This window comes from Peromyscus eremicus, chromosome 20 (genome assembly GCF_949786415.1).
Source record: "Peromyscus eremicus chromosome 20, PerEre_H2_v1, whole genome shotgun sequence".
NCBI classification, from domain to species: Eukaryota; Metazoa; Chordata; class Mammalia; order Rodentia; family Cricetidae; genus Peromyscus; species Peromyscus eremicus.
Window position 1 is genome coordinate 30,992,757 of NC_081436.1, and position 20,088 is coordinate 31,012,844.

The 20,088-nt window shown below is 41.8% G+C and overlaps 1 protein-coding gene across 1 annotated transcript in view; it reads left to right on the forward strand.

The window, feature by feature from the left end:
- Fam135b (family with sequence similarity 135 member B) overlaps window positions 1-20,088 on the forward strand; it is a 209,407-nt gene that overhangs the window by 155,885 nt on the left and 33,434 nt on the right. The window contains exons 8-10 of the mRNA XM_059246982.1: window positions 7,981-8,134; window positions 10,368-10,417; window positions 19,205-19,360. Of these exons, the coding sequence (XP_059102965.1) occupies window positions 7,981-8,134; window positions 10,368-10,417; window positions 19,205-19,360 (360 nt within the window). The remainder of the gene's footprint in view (window positions 1-7,980; window positions 8,135-10,367; window positions 10,418-19,204; window positions 19,361-20,088) is intronic.

Genomic DNA, 20,088 nt, shown 5'->3' on the forward strand with positions numbered 1-20,088 from the left:
AGTCAAGGTCACAATAGCTTAAAGTAACTGTTAAATAATCCAGTCAAGAAGCAGAGAACAATGATGCACTCTAGTACACAGCTCCCTTTCTTCATTTTATACAACCCAGGACTCTACAGAATGTATGTTATTGTCCGTATTTCAGATGGCTCTTTCCCCATCTGTTATTATGATCAAGATATAATCCCACACAGGCATGCCCAGAGGCCCTTCTCCCAGGGGATTCTGGAGTCTGTCAAGCTGCCAATTAGCACCAACCATTGGAGAGAACTCAGCAATGTGTGTCTGGCAGAGACGACATTGGAATCTGGAAAGGAAAAGTGATTTTTCCCAAACAACAGCTAGTTAACAAGAAGATGAAGCTATCAATAGGGAGATTTCTTCTCTTTGCCACTAATGGAACAGGTTTCCTCTTTAAAGCTGAACCCTGACCTGGTGAGAAAGTCAACTCAATTACTTCTTGTGTCTGTGAACAAACTACTGGAAGAGGAATTACAAAGTCAAGCTCTAAGTAGGTAGACTTTCAGTGCTAGCTCACTCCTGAGTTCTTGACCTGCTGCTTGCCTGGCCCAACAGCCAGCAAAAATTACTTCCCACCCTACAGATGGGGTGTAAATAAGGAGACATATTTTATTTCTTTGTTATGTGTGAGGTCCACCCTTCAATGTTGGAAAAAGTGGAAAGCTAGGAGATGAGCCACATTTTATTCACTCCAGGCAAAAGCCATATGATAGACAACAAATCAGGCAGCTACATGCAGGTGCCTAGGCACAGGCTAGCACACACAGACTGAACAATGGTGAGCATAGACATACATGCAGATCAGCATACATGCCTCATGCCTCATGGAGGTAGACACACAAGGTAAAGACACACACACACACACACACACACACACACACACACACACACAGGTGGGCTGGTTAAAGACCAAAGGCACTCAACTTTGACCTAAAGGACATATTTATGCAAAATTCACCCAAAAGTAGCATTCTGCCAAAAATAGTTTTGCAACAGATTACATCACTGATTACTTTGGAGTTTCTCAGACTTCCAGTGTCAATCATTTTATGCAGACTCATAGCCCTATAATGTTCAGAATTAGCCATGTTGGACCATGCTGGATATCCAGATCAGCGACATGTCCAGTATAGCCCTCTGTTCCCAACACCATGAGAACTGAGTCACTACTGTAGATAAAGCCATTAAATAATACAGAATATTTCATAAAGGACCAATAATAAGTAACTCTTTAATGATGTTTTGTACATTGTTGTTGTTGGTTTCTACTAGTACAAATGTAATAACAATATAAAAGTCAGTGAATTACCAGAAGGAGGAGCATAAGGCCCTAAAAGTCTTATCAGCCACACAGCTGCTGTGTGAGAGATGGTCACAAAGCAACTACCAGGAGGGTTTTGTGCTGGTAAAACTTAATTTTTGGTGACACAACTCAAGATTAAGGACATAAGGAAGGACTTATTTTGACTCATGGTTTCAGAGGTGTCTGTTGTCATCTGAGTCTTTATTTTCCTGAGCTGTATAAGCCAGAACTTCACAATGAAGGAGCGTGGAAGATCATAGTTGCTCAGTTTGTGACAGAAGAAAACAGAGTTAGCAAAGGTCTAGGGTGAGACACAGCCTTCAACACACGACTCTAGTACTGTTGCTTCCATCCAGGCCCTAAATCCCATGGTTATACCACCTCTCAGTTGTCCATCAATTTTTGAATCCATCAATGAATGGAGCACTGATTAGATCAAGGCCCTCCTGATTTGAAAAAGATTGGAAAAAGCACAGGGACAAATAGCCAAACTAGTGGAAACACATGAACTATGAACCAATAGCTGAGGAGTCCCCATGGAACTGGATCAGGCCCTCTGGATAAGTGAGACAGGGGATTAGCTTGAACTATTTAGGAGGCTCCCAGGCAGTGGGACTGGGACCTGTCCTTGGTGCATGAGCTGGCTTTTTTGAACCTAGGGCCTATACTGGGATACTTTGCTCAGCCTTGTTGAAGGGAGGAGGGGACTGGACCTGCCTCGACTGAATCTATCAGGCTGAGCTGAATCCCCAGGGGAGTCCTTCCCTTGGAGGAGGTGGGAATGGGGTGTGGATTGGGACTAGGGTAGGGATGGGGTGGGAGGAGGGAGGACAGGGGAATCCATGGCTCATATGTAAAATTACATTATAAAATAAAAAAAAAGAAAACCCTTGGGATATGGCCTTACAGAACACTCAGAAGTGTGATTTCTTAATCTCCTGGGTGTCCTTGATCCTGTCAATCTGATGATCAAGGTCAACTATCATAACATTCTAGATTAAAGTCTGATTGAACACACAGTTCTGTTTTAAATAAATATATAGAATACTAACACCATTCCATGTATGTATTTTCACATAATGGTAGCAACAAAGTCGCTGATATATCTTGACAAAAGAGCTTACTTTCTTAGGAATGCCTATTTCAAAAATTACTAATATTTAATATAAGCCTAGTCAATATTTTAAAAAGAGAACAATAATAATGATACATAAAACACTGTTAAAGGATCACTTACCACAGTGTATATGCAATTCGTGTTAAGCCTGCACAGCATTATCATGCCAGTGTAAAATTCTAGTTCACATCCACAAATTGTTAAAATCCCACAGTTCTGAAGGAGGACAAGGTTAGGGTCTTAACTTAAGATTAGGTTAAAACTTAAGAGACAGGTGTATGCTCACCAGGTCCATGGTATCTTGAGCTACCATGTCCCATACAGGATGCCCTGGTCACTCCTGCATCTCTATGTATTGGCTACTCTATGTATTCAGTGGCTACCAATGTGCTAGACGATTCTAGTTCAGAGACAAACAGTGCAGTGCTTCTACTCGGGAGGTGTCTAGGCAATGTAGAGAAAGGTCAAGGTAATTAGCCAACAAAGAGGTATATGAGGGACTACAGAAGGCTTGTACTGCATATTACCTTGAATGCCACACCAAAGAATTTGAAACTTGACTTGTAAATGGTGGGTGATGGAAAAAAAAAAAAAAACAGCATATGTGGTCTATGACTGCAGACCAAAGGGGAGCACAGAGCAGGGAGACCTTCTTTTAGTAATTTGAGGGAGCAATGAAGACAACTAAAACTAGCTCATAGAGCAGACAATGCCAGAGGTAAAATCTAAGAGTTTATGGCAGATTCTTGAAGTCGTAAAAAAGCTTGCAACCTAGAACTTTCTGCCTTTCTTGTGTGTTGGACAAAGTGAGATCCAGTAGTGAAGACCAGAGGGAAAGATGTGAAGGTTACATATGGGAGACATAATCAGCTGGTTTCAGATGCCTCTGTGAGTCTGGCAAGAAGCCCAATTGGAAGTGTGCAATTCAGAGGTCTAGAGCCCAGTACTATACTTAGATGGAGCAGTATACATTTGAGAGGTGTGTATACACAGGTAGGATCCAGAGCTCACAAAATTTTATGTTTGACTTTTCTATAGTCTGGTAGGTAATAAATGCCATACAAAGTAAAACTTGAACATCTGATCAGTTAACTATATACCACATATTGCTGCTATACTCACTCCCAACATTGGGAAATTTGTGCTTCTGATATTAATGGACAAACTCTACCACATGGTTAATGAGATACTAATCCATAAGCAGAGAGATATTTGCACATATCTGCAAGTTAATAATGGAGACCTGTTGAGTTGGTCTTAGTTATTCGGTTTTAGTGGGTTGATTGTTAGGCTGCATTGTCTGTGGGCATGTTCATGAGTCCATCAGGGACTGAGTCCCTGAGTGTGTGCAAGTGCCTTTTCAACAGGTACTGACTCAACATTTTTCCTGAATGCCCTCATTTGCTCTTTAGTTGCAGTTCTGGGATGCCTGTATTGTGTGTGGCCCCTCTTTGTAGATGATGTTCCTGCAGTACTAAGATTGAGAGCACTCTATCCAAGGTGACAGTAGCAAAGAATCAAACCAAAAACTCAGACAGCAACGTTGTTTTCTCTGTTGTCTTTTCCAAGGTCTCCATTTTACTTCTGTCCTCTTGTGTGGATATTTCCTACTTACCCAGGATTTAAGTTATCCATAGAAAGGAAGTGACAGCTGTCTTTTGTTGTGTATCTACCTGTGGACAGAGTCCAGTCTAGGGGATGTGAGTTCATGTATTGACTGGAAATGTGCATGCCTATTTAATTCCTCTTTCACTATTTATAGATTTCACTCCAGATTTAGAAAAGTTGGCTTCTAAGTGTTTTCCCTTATACTTTGAATACTTCATGAAACTCTGATGGAGGGATACTGGCCTTTCTATATACACATGGGCTCTGCAGGCCTACAGGGCTGGTTGTGTAATTTTTTTGTACATTATGTTGTCCAATTCAAAAAGTTACACCTTGTTAAGTTAATGGACAATGGGATTTATTTGGGGATTATTTTTTAAATAATACTTTCCAGCCAGTTTTCAGTATAGCTGCTTAGATTAGTGTTTAGTCTCCTTACCCATCTCCATAATGATAATGAATCTGCCTTATGAATACTCACCAATTTTTTTATCTTTCTTAAAACATCCATATGACATTGAGGCCTATTTTAAAATTCAAACTTACAAAACAGAGACTGTCACCTTCTTCCTCGTTCTTCAGCTCCCAAAGTCCCTTCCACTCCTTCTTCTGAAATGTTCTGTTACATAGATATTACATTTACACTCAAGATGTCAATTCAGTAGTTATGACTACCTCTGTGGTATTTGCAATAACCAAAACAAAACAAAAACAAAAACCTACCATCACCACCACCACCACTAACAATAACAACAATAAAGTAAAAGAGAGGATGATGTGAGGAAGGGTAGGAGGAAGATTAAATGGATTTGTGGGGGGCGGGTAAGAGAGGAGTAGAGAGAGTAGCAGAGTGGGCATATGAATGTGATCATGGCACATTGCATTTAAGAAGTATCACATTATTAAGAATTAAAAATATAAAATGGAAGGCAAACTTAGCCGATTTCCAGAATTCTTTACCCTCTTCATTAGTTTCTGGGTTGCTTTTCAAAATGCTTGGTCACAGAAAATGAAGACAATGGGGGACTTCTGTGTTAAGGCCTCTGTCAGAGCAGGTAGACCTCTGCTGAGCATCTGTTCTCCGACAGGTGCAATTCTTGGCACTCCCCTCCCCCCTCTCTCTGAGTATGCACCCAAACAGAGATCCTTTGCTTTAATATAGGCTCAAAAAGCTATTACTGCCACTGGAAAGCAGAGTGACTTCATCTGGGGCCTTTAATTCTTTGAGCCCCAGTCTTTTGATCTATGGAATGGAAATATGGAAATAGGTGTTCTTGTGACTTTGGCTTTGGTCTGATCCAAAAGAACTCTAAGTCACATTGCTATAAAAGAAAAACTAGAAATATTCAGATCATTCTCCACCTTATGGGCATGTCTACACATGTTGTAAAATATACGTACATGCAGTAAGTGCACATACCTGTGTATATATGCATATATGCATTTGGATATTTTCTAGAAAGATCTATAATAATTTTACTGGACACTGGAGAATTGCATGTTATGTTTGATGATACTAAATTTTATTTTTCCTTTTTCCAAATCTGTATTCAACTTTAAAAAGAGGAATGAGAGTACCTATCTTTCACATAGAATTTGTTAGAGATCAAACACAATGGAGCTGTCTTTGGGGCTCATTAGACAGGATTTCCTATTGCTCTATGGTCCTGGGAAGTCTAACATACTCCTTACTGTACACAAGCTCTGCTGGTCTTTCTACAACTATGCTGGCTACTTTGTGTTCAATCTGAATATAATATGAGAGATAACAAACATAAACAAATAGGTGATCCTGAGAGCTGGGCAAAGGGACACATTCTACTGGGCTGAATTTTCTGAGTAAATTTCTTGATTCCAAATCACTTTTTTTCATTATTCTTTAACAAAATCTTTTTTATTATACTGATATTACTTAACATATAAGAATCATAATTAAGGGTATGCAGCATTTATTCTTGGCAAGCAATAGCTGGAAAGCTTTCTTTCCTGTAGAGCTAATATTAATGATAATCTACTTAGCTTTCTGTCAGCTCTTTCCATGATGAGAGGTAACTTTTTACAAGTATATACCAGAGTTAAACCAGTACAGTGAGGACAAAGGTTCACCTAAGGAAAACAGAGATGACTTACGGCAGAATATAGACTCTTGGGGAGGGACTGCTCATCCTGAGCCAGTCAATTTTATCTTGGTGTTTTAACATAGTCTAAGCTAGTTTGCACTGAGTAATTAAGACATCCTTCTGTTTGATTCTTTATTTCTATTATAGTTTTAGACAATGCATTTCATTGTCCATATGGCATTCTTAACACTCTTTATAAAATGTCGATCAAATTATTTTAAGTCCTTGTTGCCATCCTTTTACAATTTAAGTTATTAGAAAAAAAACTTACTATTCTTGGAATTGTTTAATTATGTTACCTCCTTAAATTCCAATTTCATCTCTATCATTTCTACTCTGCACTGCAACATGCATATAAACTACTCTCACGACTTGTTGCTATCCATGTGTAATTTTTCTCTTAAGTTCAAATTAGAAAGACCAGCCAGCCTCATAATAAAAGGCAAGGTCATAGAACTCAGGAAATAAAGGCACTGGAAAGTGAATACTGTAGCAGAGGTATTTGTAGTAGTCATGGAGATATAGTGTTCAGGTTCTGCCTCCATCCTGAGCCAACCCTTTCATGCTGGGGATGTGGGGTGGGGGGCAACTACTAATGGCTGCTCTAGAAAGAGCTCCTTACTCAGGGTCTCATATCTTTCCCTGAGGTGGCTCATACTCAAGAGCGTTGATTTGTCATAGCCTTGCTAGACCAATTCAGCTCGCTTAGTTAGCAACAAGAAGAGATACTAAGTGGGATAGGAGGCTGCCATACTCACCACCCATGCAGATGCACGCACTGAAGCAAAGAGGGTTGATGCCACCCCCTCCCAGCTGAATCTTCCTCCAGAATGGGCAAGGCAGCAGCAGGGTACCATGAAGAGCCAATGCTTGCTTCCACTATGGCCAAGAAGGAGAAGATGAGTGAGCTGGGGGGGGGGGTATGTAATGCCACCAAATATTCTTACCACTCAGTATCTTCAGTTTTCGACTGTCCACATCCCACTCCGTGATTCCTTTCTCTGCTCTTAGAAAAAAAAATGTTCTTTGATTCACTCTGGAATATCTTTCTCTCGGGTTGGAAAGAGAAACAAATTGTGTTATTAAAGATAAACAAAACTGTCTTGTTCATACTTTTCCCTCACATTGAGCTGACTGTGGACTTAGGCATTTTCTCGTTGTTGCACAAACCAAATTGTCTTTCTACCAATTCTATAGCCTCAAACAGATTCCACTGTGAAGAGCCTTCTTCTACCTGCACAGACTCAGAGCTCTTGTTCAGCACATCAGCACTAAGGACTCGACTTCATGTTTCCTTATAATTTAATTACAGTTTTATTCTTCCTTTGTAGCACCATCTGCTGCTTTCCTATCTGTTCTAATCATCTTCCTAATCCTCCCGCCACCCATGTAAAGGATTCCACTTCTGTCCCCCAACCTCTTCTACAGTGTATCCTCTGGGAATCAGGGAAAGTGACTTCTAAAAGGGCAGCAGTCAGTGGTCACAAACATTCTTAGTGGGGGCATTGTCAGCCTTACCTGATTCTTCGTCATCATCGTCTACCATTGCTTTTAATATTATAACTATTAATATCTTACTTGAACATGATATAGTAGAGGTATGGCATGCCTGTGGTTTTTCCTACTTGGCATGGATACATAAGAGACTCAGACTCAGCCATCTTTCTTTCTGAAGTCTTCATATTATCTAAGAACCAGACCTGCTGTCCCAAAGCCCAAAATAGTCTGTGAATGTTGGGTGGAGGAGAGGGCCTCTGTGAAGCCAGGGTGAGGTAGAGATTCCTCAGCTCTGTTTCTTTTTGTCTCTTCAGGGAAGCTTCTATGTCCCCTCAGAGAACTGCATACAACATGCACACAAGTGGCATCGGGACCTCTGTCTTCTGCTCCTCCATGCCTATCGGGGCCTCCGACTTTACTTCCTGGTCATAATGAGAGACATTCCTGAGCTGCCCACCATGGAGCTGGGTAAGGGGATAGGAACAGAAAGTCTCAAGCCAGGTGCTGGCATGTCCATCTGGAGCACAGATGGACAAAAGGTGGTATCCTTTTACAAAGGTCATGGTGAAAACATGTTTGGCCCTTCAAGTCTTTCTGGGCCTTACCTCATTGTATTAAGAGAAACTCTTTGGAAAGACAAATGTAGTGAGAAAACATATGAATGCCCCAAGACACCCACTCATTCATTTATGTATCAAATATTTCTTGAACAGCTACCACACATCCTGTTCAATAACATTAAGTTGTTTTTGTTAGAAATAATCTTGGTATTATACAAAGGGACATACAAAGCAAAAATATCTCATAAAGGTGATTATTAAAAAAAAACAAAAAAAAAACAAAAAAAAACAGGTTGTTCCAGAACCCAAGCTGGGCCAGCAACATACCAGGGCCACCTCAGTTCTTGTCTGTCATTGCTGAAATAGGTGATGACTGAATCTCACCTCATTGGTAGAAGCTCAACTACATAATCTAAAGTGATTGTCTAATCAAGTAAAGGGGAAGAAGGGCATGGGAAGGGGAAGGTTTTTGAGTCCTTTAGTCCTTTACAGACTACCAACTACCATTGAATAACATACATACACACACACACACACACACACAAACACACACACACACATACACACATACTTTCTAACATTTTCTAGAATAATAATCAAGGTTAAAGCCTTTTATAATTAAGATGCAATTATAGAATTGCAATTTATAAACATGTATAACAGCCCCTTACAAAACTATAGAAATATAGCTATAGAAAACAATCATGCACACATGTACATTGACACATATGACCATTCATATCCATTATATTTGTGTTTATTTAACTATCCCCTGGTCTATCCTGTGAAGGGTTCTGGAAACCTGCAGTAGCATGCCGTATTTGGTTATGGTGACAAAGAGATTGTTTTCCCAAACTGAACATCATGGAGATGAGTGAGCCTCAAATCCCTCTTGAGTGATAAATAAGAGAAGTCAAACACAGGACGAAATATGACTACTGAAAGTCATATGGCACAGCCATGTGTAGCCGTGCCAGAAGCCCGGAGTTCTTGCCCTGACTGCCTGTGGTAGGGTGCTTCAGTCCTGTCACCCTCCTTTACAGACCGCTATGTACTGTGGTTCTGCTCAAAGTCCTTCAGATCAGAGGCTCAACCCAGAGCCTAGGATTCAACAATAATGCACATTTCAGTGTCAAAATCCCACTGAGTGCTTGCTTCTTTGTTTCTTCCTCTGGATACCAACTTTTTTCAGAACCGTATCATTTGGCCTGTGTATTAAAAGTTGGTTGCGCTGGGCGGTGGTGGCGCACGCCTTTAATCCCAGCACTCGGGAGGCAGAGCCAGGCGGATTTCTGTGAGTTTGAGGCCAGCCTGGTCTCCAAAGCGAGTTCCAGGAAAGGTGCAAAGCTACACAGAGAAACCCTGTCTCGGAAAAAAAAAAAAAAAAAGTTGGTTGCATGACAATGATATATTTGCAAGTTTCTTTTTACCATCAGATTGTGGGGTTGGTGAGAGCTGGCTCCCCCTCAGATTCCTTAGGCATTAGGGGGCTAGGAGAGAATTCAAACACTGTCAAAACTCTAACCATTAAATCACAAAAAGCTGGAGGCCACTGGTTCAGGCTAACAAGCTGGCACACAAGCTGGCTGTGCTGTGGGTGGCTTGGATGGTTATGATGCTCATTAGTGTCATGGTCCCTGGAGCCTGAAGTCTATTCAGATCTGCCACTCCACTTCCTTGAGCTTCTGACTTTTTAGCTCCAAGATGGAGAACAAATTCATATTCTCTATTACAAAATACACATTTGTGGGAGTTTCTCTCTCTCTCTCTCTCTCTCTCTCTCTCTCTCTCTCTCTCTCTCTCTCTCTCTCTCTCTCTGTATGCATACATGCATCTGGAAAAGCATAAATAAATACAGACTCATTTAGGGCACACAAAGTACTAGATACACTAAGGGGTCAATTGTACCTTATAATTCCACCCAGTAGTCCACAATGGATCTCCTCTTGTACTCAATCCATGGTGTCAAATGAGGTTGATTCTCTCCAACGTCTGACTAGCAGAGTCCTGTGGAATTGCCTTTGTCTCTCTTTCTCCGACTTTACAATTTAGAGCATGCAATTTAGGCCTTTCCTTTCCTTAGCAAGTACAGCATTTAAAAGGGGTCTGTTTAATTGTGTGTTCCTTGTTCTTCCTTCCAGAGGCCCTTGCTGTTGAAGAAACACTCTCTCAGCTGTGCTCAGAGTTACAGGTAATTACCGTGCTGACCCTGAGTCTGAACAGATGGAAGTACTCACAGTACTGGACCGAGCTAGTTTTGCCTGCCACACAGCATGCCAGTCACTAAAGCCCCAATTTTTTCCCAGTGAGAAAAAGTGATTTCACAGGTAACAAAATATGGGGATAGGTCTGGCCTCCAATCTGCCTCCCTGGGGAAAGACCTGGAAGGTTTCTGTGGCATAAACAAAGAAGGTGTCCAAGGTCATGTTGGACAAGATGACTGACAATGAGGAAAACTAATCATATTTTGAACATGTGCAAGGAACTCCGTGGTTGTTCATAGGCAGAAGGTTCAGAAATGGCAGTCTTAGCATTGTATGTAGGTGGAGTTTGCAGATGTCCAAAGGTTATGCATCCAACACTGTGCACATTCAAGTGAAGGGGTTGATGGCTTCAACCTGTTTAAGAAAGACAAAGCTACCTCTGGGTCCCTAAAAACATAATCATCCCAAATGGACCATAGGTCAGGGCACTGTTTGAAATGAAGCTAGTGATAAACATGTTTACCTCCATGACTTCTGTAACCAGTGAAGCAAGTGAACACTAAACTACAACCTGGCAATTAAGAGGACTTATTCACATTTTCTCTGGGCTTCAAAACAAAGGACATTTTATTCTTGGTTTTTAGGCTTTAGTCAGGGAAGGAAAATGACTCCAGAAACTTGCAACAGTAAAAAAAAAAAAAAAAAAAAAAAAAAAAGTAGTAATTTCATATTGGGGACTTGGTTTCAACTTTATAAAGCAAACAATGGTTGTGCCCTTGGAGAGTGGGGGCAGTATGGATGCGCATCTGTTTGAGTCACCTGCTGTGATTTATTATCCCTTGGGCACTCTGTAGAGTGGGACAACCACACTTCATTATTGTAGGCTAGGACCACTGTACTTTCAATCGGAGAGGAATTTAATGTTGGAAGGAAGCTGATTGACTTCGTGAGTTACAGAGCTATTCATTGCCAGAAGTTGGCCTCAGAATAGACCTTTGTACCACAGTGTTGACGAGTTGTTTAATCTTTATGAATTTTGGTTTTCCTATCCATGAAGCAGAAACAAGGGCTGAGGAGAAGGCTCAGAGGATAACAGCCCTTTGCCACCCAAGCATGAAGACCACACTTCAGATCTCCAGAACTCATAAGAAAGAATGGGAAGGCCAGACCTGGTGGCTGCCTGTAATACAGTATCCCAGGGGCAAGCAGACTAGCTAGACAAGTCAGAATTGTCATTCTCAGGGTTCAGCAAGAGACTCTGTCTCAATAAATAAAGTGATAGCCACCGAGAAAGATACCCAATGTCAACTTTGGGTCTCTATAAGCACAAACATGCATGGGCACCTGTGCATATATGCACCTACCTATATACACATGCAAAGATGTAGACACCACAGACCAAGGCAAAGATGAAATGCATCTGGTTTTTCTTGGACTCTCTTTCTTATAGCGAAAAGCATGGCACATGCCTGCCGGTTACCGGCTGCTTTGTGATATGTACTACATGAAACTCCCCCATTGAATCAATACAACAGTCTGTAAAATAAGAAATCTTATTATGTTTCGTGGAGGAGGGATTGGGGACCAGCTCACAGAGCTGAGTTCTTTTACCAGGGACATGGGGCTAGCAGAGCCACCAGTCCCCATGAGACACTCCCCAGCTCAAGGCTACCATAAGAGACAAACTGATGACATGAAATAGAAGCAGAGTTTTGACCTTTGCACATGGGTCATGGTGCAGGACACAGAATGCAGATAATGCTAACATCAGGATTTCTGTCACAATCACGTGTCACTCTGGCTGGGCATTTCTCCTTCAGCAAGTAGTTTCTAGCACTGTATGGGTTCTTGGAAGGCAGTGTAGTCAAACAGTCAACCCTTCCTCTCTTTCTCTTTGACATTTTCATGAATGTCTCCTTAGGAACTATGGCACCTGTTGAAGAGGTGAAATTTGATTCATTTCAGCCAGAGTTTTAAAGTTTCCATTACTTGTGAGCCCCTGGGTCAGCTCTGGGGACTTACGGTGATTCCCATCCCCTGGATCACAAGGTTAGTGAAGGAGTCTATATTCACTCTTGGGCTTTCGCTGATGAATAATCCATGAACGGAATCGTATCTGGACAGAGATACCATGCATGGTGTCAGAACCCCAGGTAGTGTGTCAGTAATTCTTTTCAGGATGAAGCAAGATCGTAGTGGGCTCTAACAAAGAAGTTAAATATGAAATCAAGGATTGAGAGAATCCCAAAGCCTTGTGCTTTTGCACTAGGGCAGTGATAGAGATCAGAACTGGGAGGGTCCCTGGTCCAGGTCTACAGGAGGGAGCAGAAGTCTCACCTCTGCAAGGAGGAGGTTGACTGAAACACCAAGGAGCGAGCCAAAACTAATGATCAAGAAGCCTGAATGTCCCACTCACCATGGTGCCAGGATGAATTGTTCAAGTCACTAGGAGTCATGAAGTAGGAGGATGGCACATCCTTTGGGGCATGTACAGAAGAACGAACTTCCAACGTCTATGCATGAGGGATTGTCTCATCTCCATCAATTCTTTAATACTAACTTCATGCCCAACCATGTAGTTTAATTCGAACAGTGTCTGCCTAGAGTCCGAAACAGGTCCCATAGGTTAAAGGCCCAGTCTTGCAACATTGCAATTTCTGGGACTCTTCTACTTTGACCAATCAGCTACAAAATGGAGGTTGCAATCCTAACCTTTTCAAGTTAGACAATTTCTTTTAATGGCTTAGAGAACTCGGGGTACACTTTTCTAATCATTGCCAGTCCACTATAAAGGATATTGCAAAGGGCACAAGTTAACAGCTAGATGAAGGATGCCTAGGTCAAAGTCTGAAAAGGAGGTCAAGAGTGGAGCTTCTGTTTCTTGAGTTGACTATACCAACTTCAGGCAGGTGGGTGCATTCACCAGCCTGGGAACTCTCCCATCCCTGACTTTAAAGATTTCTATACATTAGAAGCAGATCTAGGGCCCCAAGAAAATTATCACATAGTCCCAACTTATTCCGTAAGGCAAAACATTTCATTTCTATCGAAGGGTGAATATCCTGGACACATCAAGCAGGTGCATATCCACACTCAGTGAGGTCCTACTGGGTTTTTATTCCTAATGCAAAGGTCATCTTTGTCACTGAATTGGCACATCTTGATCTCATACTCTTCCATGGCTATGTAAGTCAAACCTGAGTGGTGACAGGCAAAGAGCCATCCCAAGAAGACGATGAAACCCTGGACAAGTATTTTGGTCTCAGGAAGTGCTGGCCCTGGAGGAGTCTGAATTTCTGCCAAATGGCTTCTTTAAAATTTTTATTTAATGAACTTTGTTTTGTATAATCCTTTGGTAGAAATGACAGTACTAATTTTACATGTATGGAGGCTCCAGTATAGAGACATGATTAGGTCCTTGACATTGATGATTCATTCAATCCCCAAACACTTCTTTCCTTGAAATCTGGGGACAGTTCTCACCTCCTAACCATGAATTGTTTTTTGTATGTTTGTTTTTCTGGCAGCAGCCTCTACCCTATGGCTGGTTAGCGGTTAGTTAAAGCCATTTCATGAGTTTGTTAGACAGAATTTAGTAACAAAAGCCGCACACACTCCCATTTCTATGGAGTTTTCAGGGAGTTCATGCGTTCCTTGCCAGGAACTGAAGACTGAAGTGCACCTTGTGATCTCCAGGAGGAAACTTGAGGTGGAAAGTGTGAGTAGGCTTTTATCATAGTTACAACAGCAAGGTGCCCAGAGCAACCTCTCAGCATCCAGGGACAGGACAGGAAGTGCTCATACACATTCATAATGGCCAGTGGATACTAAGAAGTGGGGTTTGCTTAACGTCTCTGAGCTACTTGCAGCCATTGGATGAGATTACCAAACTTGACAAGGGTGCAATGGCAACCTCCACTTGATAGTAGTGGCCCTGGTCCCCGGGACACCTTCATCTTTGACAATTTGGTCACCTCTGGGGACTACAGTGATTAGGGTGAGAGATTTGAAGGACAGAGCTGTCAATAACTTCATCAGACAGATTTCCTAAGGGACCTACTGCTCACCTCCACCCCTTGCAGCAGAGTCCCAGACTGTGGCAAGGTTTTTGTGATTTTGCTTTTTTTTAGTTCTCTGACAGTCTCATATGTGCATATAATTAAATTTATTCATTTTATCCTCTCCTTTCCTCTTTCATGTCCCTCTCGTTCTCTGGCTGAAATTCTTCTTCCCAAGTTCCTGTTCTGCTTTCATGTCTTGTGTGTGTATGTGTGTTTGTGTGTATGTGTGTGTGCGCACAAACAAGTGTGTGTGTCCCACTGAATCCTGTAGTTCTTTTGCTGCTACAGGATTTATTTTGTAACCACATTCTGTTGGTTACAACAGAAACCTAAGAAGCGATGGAGTGCAAGGTATTAAGCGGGGAGGGGTTGGGCCTTATTCTGCTCCTTAATTTGTTTAATGGATTGACTGGCCTGAAGGTTAAGTGGTAGAAATATTGCTGGGTATTCAGTAACCTGCCCAAATCAGAGCTGGGATTTGGTTAGAGATGAAACATCGCCACCTGCTGGCAAATGGTGAGCAGCAGTGAATGTATTTCTCTCAAGCCTTGCTAAGGTTCATAGTGAAGAGCTGGATGTTTTCAGGTGATGAAGATATTGGAAAACCCAGACGTCTCTAGCAGCAGAATGGTCCTGAAGCATCTTTATTTGGTGTGAGAAACTTACAAAAGTTTAAAAGACACCTGTTTTGTGCTGGCCACTGGCCCCTCAGATATTCCCTCTGTACAACCAAGGAAGAGACCACCCAGCGCTTGCTGCCTAGTGAGAAATTGCTGAGACAGGTCAGGCTCTGCCCACATGGCCAGAGTGAGAGTCAGGGAAAATAAGCAAAGGGCAGCAGAGCAGGGAGGAGGGGAGGTCCTGGCTTTGGCAGGGAAGTTAAGATGCCAATAGGAACAGGGATGTTAGACACCTGGGAGGGAAGGGCACTCCTCTCAGTAGAGGTAATAATAGTGTGAAGCCCAGGTCACACATGAGCATGAGCATGCATCCCAGCTTCACTGTGGTATGGAGAACATGGAACCCAGATATAAATGGTAGACTGGAAATCTGGGTGGGGGCCCATGCTGGGAAGATGCTGAGGGTCTTCCCAGAACAAACTAATCAAACAGGGTAACATGCCCTTTACCAAGGCACTAAAGGGTCTTCTGACACTTGCTAAGCAGCTCTGAGAAGTAAGCCTGGCTGTTAGTTTTTTCTTTTCTTTCTTTCTTTCTTTCTTTCTTTCTTTCTTTCTTTCTTTCTTTCTTTCTTTTTTCTTCAGTAAAGCAACATAAGATTTTTCTAAGATATAAAAGGTTGTCTGCTATTTATCCCCACAAACTTTTGGGAATTACACAATTATCCAGTAGTTGTTCCTGGAGCTGCCCCTTTCTATTGGAAATTATCCAAAGAAAGGACATAGCAAGAATGTGAGACGTGGGTTTTGCTTTGTCTGTGTCGGTTAGACCTGTTGCGGAGGTGGGTCCTAGCTGTTTTTCCTGTTACTTTAATAAATTGCCCCGTCAAGAGCAACTTACAGGAGAAAGTGTTTATTTTGGTCTGCATCTCCAGGAGGTTGGTCATTACTGTAGGAAGTCACAAGAGTAGGGCCTCAAGATCAAGAAACAGAGGGCAATGAATGCTGGTTATGAGTTCACCATCTCCTTTTATACAGTCCAGAATCCTAGCCCAGGGAATGGTGCCGCCCACAGTAGGTGGGGTGTCTTTACAACTCAATTTACATAATCAAGAGGCTAATATCCAAGGTGATGTTACCAAGTTGACAAGTGAAGTTAACCATCACAGAGGGTTTGGAAGGACCTTGCTTTAAGCCAGGAGGCAACCTTAGAAGGAGTAACAGATAAAGGGGGCAGAAAAGTGAATGTGGTTAGAGCCCAGATGATCAAGGCTTTGGGAGTTGTCAAGGTAAGTAGGTGAGTCTTGCTCCAGAGAACTCACCTGTGATAGCAGAGGACTAAGACTGCTAGCTAGCTTGTTAGCAGGTAAGAACCCTCCCTCACCTGCTGCAGAAAGCTGCCCACACCTGTTATGTGTAATTACACAATTCCAGGTGTTGGTGATGCTAGGAAAGTCTTCCTGTGGCTTAATTAGAAACCTCTGTAACCTCGTATGAAGCTGCTTTTAATCAACTAGGGAGAAAATAATTCTCCCAAAGACTCATTTAATGAATATCTTTCTTTTTTCCCTCTTCACCTCTGGTAGTTGAGCTCAGAATTCATCCTGCATCTGTCAGTGCCACTGTGGTGGAGAGGGATGCTTGGAGGGCAGAATCAGAAGCCAAGCAAGTCAGGGATACATGATTGAGGCATAGAGCATCTCTCAAGGATGCTCATCCACCTATTACTGCAATAAAGTGTTGTTGAGTTCAGAATGTCCATTAGCTACTGTACTAGACGTAGGGATGCTGAGAGGTTAAATTCCCAATGCAGACAAATTGAGACAGTGGCAGCAAAGCAAGCATCACTCGTTAGAGGGACCATGGGGAAGGTCTGTAGGGTCAAGGACACCTGTTCAAGAAGAAGAAGAGACTGGTGAGCCTTAGACTGGTAGCATAAAGTAGTGTCATCATAAGTAAGGGGAAATAGAATTGACTCCCTAGTCATTCCCTGGTTGATGATAGACTATGCCAAAGTTATGAAGAGGTAAAGAAAGGAAATCAGAAGATGAGACGAGAGGAAAAGGCATTTCAAAGAGAGGATGCTGCTTGAACAATGGTCTGGTATTACAAATAGAAAGACCTACGCATGCTGCTATAGGTATGTCAGCATGACTGGCTCAATGATTGTATATCAAGTAAGAGGCATGGTCATCTTGGGTAAGACAGGGATTATTTCCAGGGGAAAAATAGTGCTGAGTGTTGATGCAGTAGATTGGCTGTCATTAGTGAAGATTCTGGTAGAAAAATCCAAATATGAGCTGTTTAGACTGAATTCAAAAGCCCCACTTTCCAGTCTGGAATTTTTCCAGTGATGCTACTTGTCCCTGAGGTCTATTCCCCTGCACCCTTCCTTCTCTGTCTCTGACCACTCATGATGCTGTATGGGACTGAGTCGTCAATAGTTATCAAATGGTAAATGCATCTCTTAGAAGAGGCTGTGTTTAACTGGAGCCTTGCATCTGGAAGCTAGTCATAATAATAAAGAAAAGGTCTCTGAGTATTAAGAGCCTCACTGTCCAGCAAACATCTCTGTTGCTGCTCTCTTACTCTTAGATATCCCTGCTCTGCCTTCATCCAGAATCAAACCTCCTCCATCCAATAACAATAACAGAACTGTGTCTGGAAGCAGTTGTTTGCTTTGTGCCTTCAGAGAGGAAACTGGGGCACAGGACAAAGGAGGGAAAGAGATTGGATTTGCACGGCTGTGCCTTTGTGAAAGCCCTACACCATTCTCTCTGGTATACATTCCTATCTCTGCCATTACAAAGACAGAGGCCTACTCTTACTCATCACGTGTCCTTCTTCTGCCAAACATGTTAGCAAGACAAGGAAGATGCTCAGTAATTGCTGTGTCTTGTTGAAACCTGGAGCTCAGTGGGCAGGCTTCTTGTCACTCTTCCAAGGAGCATTTGATCTTTTCACCTTCCCGTAATGCAAATTTCTCCCTTAGAATATGGTCCTCCCCATTCTAAACCAGTTGCCTGTCCAACATGTTCTCATCAAGAGTCTTCTCCAAAGGTTTCAGGCCCCACTGTAGTCTGACTGACTTACATTGTAATTAAGGCATGCTAGAGTCCTCCTTAAGAAGTGGCTTGGTTAAGCGATGGTTAAGAAGATAATGATGGGTTATGGCCACAGAGAGGCTGCCTAGTGACCTGGCTAGTTAAGTACTATGGGATTATAAAGAGTATCTTTTCTCCTAAGATATTTTTAAATAGCTACTGAGGTGGGGCATGTGGTTTCACGGTTAGAGAGTCCTTCAGTTAAATCCTAGCTGGGTGAAAATTGGATGTTCTATTAAATCACGGCCATTTTACTTCCTGTGAAAGGATGGTTCTAATAGTCTACCTAAAAGATGATTGCATAAATTGAATGTGAAGCATGTATGAAATGATCAGTCTTAGTGAGTGGGAGCCATTGTGATTATAAATCACTGAGTTCAGAGTTTAATGAAATATAGAGTAGATTCTAGTACAAGAATCTCTTCTCTGGGTGTGTGAGTCCAAGGGAGGATGCTACGGCTGATCCCCCTTTGGAGCAGTAGTGCAAAGGCCATGCTGAAGTAATCCCAGACTAGGATGCTAATATTTGGGAAAGCTGGGTTCTGAGGTGATGGGTTTAGAAGTTTAGGGTAGAGAGTTGAAAATGGGTAGCAACTATTTATAAAAGGATAAAGGACATACTAGACAAGATATTCCTGGAAATCTAGAAATAACTCGCACTTAAAGCATGCATGGAGAGGGAAGACATAGACTTGGGATAGACACAGGCGAAACTTACATGAAACCATGGGCTCTGAATATTAATGTATAGACAGGAACTGCCGAATAGTTTATTCCTCTCATTGCTGTCTCTCTTAGCTCCCATATTCAAAGGGACAAGATAATACAATTCTATATTATATAGCATAAGACATGTATTATAATACCGCATTGTTTATGGCATGTGAGGGAAAGGATAGAAGAGCAGAGCATTTGGTAAAGATCCCAAGAGGAAGGCTGTAGCAACACAATAGAGCTACGTCTTTGAATGATACCATTTTACCCCTGCAGATGCTGAACAACCCGGAGAAGATAGCTGAACAGATCAGCAAGGATCTTGCCTGGCTGGCCTCCCATATGATGGCTTTGTGGACCCAATTCCTGGAGACAGTGACTCTACACTCTGAAGTGACCACTTATCTCACCCAGGAACACCATGCTTTGAGGGTAAATCATAAAATGCTATAAACTCTCTGACTGCGTCCATTTATTCTTAAAGAGAAATTTTTCAAGAGTTGGTTTGTTGAGGGGAGCATGATTTGCCATTGTGCCAATCTATGGATTTCAACAATGGTCTCACTCAACTGTGAATGATCATTGTGACATCAAAAATTCACTTAGTTATTCCACCCTATTCTGTCATTCATAAAACATCTTTCTTATCTATGTCTGAAGATATCTGAGCTTATAAAATTAACTATTAAAAGTGTCTCAATGTACTTAGGAAGAAGTACTTTCAAATGTAATGTGTTGCCCTCATCCTGACTGTACATGTATAGGTATTAATATATATGGAGTAATGTGAATCTTCTCACTTGGGCAAGAGAAATAAGTGTCTGAGGATCAGAGTCCACAAAGCACATAGGAAATGCTCCTGGCTTTTGCAATTCTCCAAGTTGTGCATTTATTTATAATGCCTGTTTGGAAAAATCTCATATTCTTGTAGAAAGAATAAAACTTGAGGATAAAAATGAAAGCAGAACAGGAGTGAGTTTATAAGCATATACTACACTGCTTGGGCTAAGAGCTATAAAGACGTGGGAAGCTTTGGAGGGTGGAAAACCTCTTGTGACAGACCTCTGTATGCAGGCACAGCCTTCTTTCCACGAAAACACAACACTTAATCTCCAGACTCTCAAGTTGAGAAAATGGAGGTCATATCCACTTGAGGAATT